This window comes from Cupressus sempervirens, chromosome 11 (genome assembly GCF_028749045.1).
Source record: "Cupressus sempervirens isolate cs-2001-9-10 chromosome 11, ASM2874904v1, whole genome shotgun sequence".
Taxonomy (NCBI): Eukaryota; Viridiplantae; Streptophyta; class Pinopsida; order Cupressales; family Cupressaceae; genus Cupressus; species Cupressus sempervirens.
The window spans coordinates 331,670,992-331,673,637 of NC_143128.1; the positions used below are offsets into that span (position 1 = coordinate 331,670,992).

General features: G+C 41.5%; 1 protein-coding gene across 1 annotated transcript; it reads right to left on the reverse strand.

Annotated features, from left to right (window-relative positions):
• Window positions 1–1,622: 1,622 nt before the first annotated feature.
• On the reverse strand, window positions 1,623–2,258 carry LOC149529436 (uncharacterized). The gene has a single exon (XM_089808151.1). It carries the CDS (start codon window positions 2,256–2,258, stop codon window positions 1,623–1,625), a length of 636 nt encoding a protein of 211 aa, XP_089664277.1.
• Between the last annotated feature and the right edge of the window lie 388 nt (window positions 2,259–2,646).

Consider the following 2,646-nt stretch of genomic DNA (forward strand, 5'->3'; position numbering starts at 1 on the left):
AGTTGCACCTTCCATATTTATCCTAGCTGTAATTTCTTCTTGGATTTTTTTGAGCCTTTCCTCCACTTCACCTTTGACATTGAATAAGTTACCAAATGAACTCTTCGCCCAGACCCTAACATTCCTCCTAATATTATCCAATTTTTGAGTAAGTCTGTACATCGCAGTATCATCTATCCTTTTATTCCACCAGTCCTGAACTCATTCTTGGAATTTTGGATGAGACTACCACATTATTTCATATTTGAAAGGTTTATGCCTACCTTTAAAACCATCCTCCTAGTGGAATAATATAGGGGAGTGGTTTGAAATAGTTCTAGTGAGGTTCTCAAGGTGGGTGTTCCCCAGTTTGTTCCAGTTTCCTGACACCAATAATCTATCCAGCTTCACCTAAATAAGGTCCTTCCCTTTCCTATTATTAGTCCAAGTATACAAATTTCCTCTTAACTCCACATCCATAAATTCCAACCTACTCATGAAGTCATTGAGGTCTTGCAAACTTTTCAGACATTCTCTGTTACCACCCAACTTCTCCGAATGGTAGAGGGGGGTATTAAAGTCTCCCATACACATCAATTTCTCACCCTTTATAGTTTTAGCAATCCTACCGAGTTTATCATATGTTTCCTTCCTCCCAAGTCTGCTATTAGAGGCATAGATATTGATCAACTGCCAACAATGGCTGCTAGACTAGAAATTAGTAATGATAATTTTTTTTCCTTCTAGACATTTGTATCCTTCATGGAGTTCAGATTCCACATGGTGGCAATACCCCCAAAGCTCCATTTGCATCCATATGTGAATGCTTAGCCCCCGGCCAAATATGACTAGCAATTTTATCAAAACTATCACTAGACATTTTGGTCTCCTGTATTAAGACACAATCAAATTTTTCCTACAAAATATATTGTTTCATAGCATATTTCTTTTGGGGATTATTTAAACCCCTCACATTCCAAGAGAGAAATTTCATTTCTTACCTCTAGTAACTGTCTCCAATGTAAGTTGATTAACACTAGCCACATCCCTAGCTGTTTGCTTTGTCCTAGTAGCCCTGCTATACTGTCTTCCTACTATCATAGAGGAACCAACATCTAATTCCCCCCCCCCCCTCTTCTTCTTCTTTTGGACCTCCCATTCCCCATTATCCTCTTCTTGTGGTGAGGTAACATTAAACTCCATCTCCACCTTCTCAATACTTTCCATAACTTTTGCTACTATTTCTACTAGGGAGGCTTTAACCAGCCTCAAAGGGGTACATACTTTCTCATCACATCTTGTGGATAGAATTTCCTGCTGGATGTCACCTGTTTGGGTTGTTAGGGCTCTTGGGAAAGGGTGGGACACATCTATTTCACCCTCCTCCAAGGACACTCCAACAATAAGTCCCTCCTTAGGTGAGCACAATAGTTCCTCTAAATCCTTTCTAAAAGGGTATTCCTCCAAGTTCATCTTATCCTCCAACCCTCCCCTGCCCCCCCATAGTCCGAACATTTTTCCAAAGTGGAAAGCATAGTGGGAGTGGCCTTAGGAGGGGACTCCGCCACTTTTTTTGATGTCTCTGAGAGTTCGCCCAAGGACTCAATAACTATTCCTAGGGATTCCTCTTTCTGTTTGTCTTTCTACATCTGGTTTTTACAATCCACGATAAGGTGTCCAAATTGTCCACATCTTTGGCAGAACAGGCCATCATTCTCATATTCTATAGGTTGAATTTTCTCACCCCATTTAGTACTCAATGTGACTACAGTGGGGAGTGCTCTATTCAGGGCTACATTCACACAGAACCTTGCATATACCAGCCTATTTTTTTGCATAGTCACTTTATCCGTTGTGACAAAATGACCAAAAGAATTCCCCACCCACCTTAAGATCCTCTTGTCCCAAAATTCTAGGGGGAGCCCAAGTAACCTAACCCAAACCGAGGCAAGTTTTTTCAACTCCACGCTAGCTTCAAAGCCTGGATGCCATCTTGTAAGGGCAAGACAGTGCTTCCCATAATACCAAGTACTAGCAAGAATGGAGTTAAAATCCTTCTCAGAAGTAAACTTGAAACAAAAGAGACCACCAAGCATAGCAGAAACAATTACACTCCCTTTAACCTTCCATTTTTGATTCACCCATTTATGTACCATCTCAATAGTAGGCCGGAATGCAACAAATCTGCCAACAACATAGAGTTTGAGGCCTGCAGTCACATTGTCCACCACATTATTAGGGAGGGAAATCACGGGACCCTCCTGGCCACAGGTAATCATGGGATTCTCCTTAGGGGGATAGGCTATCAAGGTACCAACAAGCACATTCTTCTACCCTGACAGTGATCCATCACTCGACTTCTGGCCTCCCTCCAGCGGACAATCAACAAGGCTCCCACTACCCAAAGCTGCAGTGTCCGCATCTGTCAACTTGACCACCCCAAAGGGCCCACAACCAACCTGAAGGTTCTCCAAATCCCTGCACACCTCAAGCATGAGTTGCAAGTCTGGGCACATTGGTGGATTTGGAGGCTTAGGACCTGCCATCATTCAAAATTCAAAATTGAAAAGAGCGGCAAGATTGCAGAGCGACAAGGTTAAAGATTAAAACAAAATCATGATGTTAATTTAATTATTTATATAAAATATTATATATAATATAATTTAT

What these genes read in the sequence shown, in the direction of transcription:
- LOC149529436 (XM_089808151.1), bottom strand. Translation starts at nt 2,258, where the DNA reads ATGATTACCTGTGGCCAGGAGGGTCCCGTGATTTCCCTCCCTAATAAT.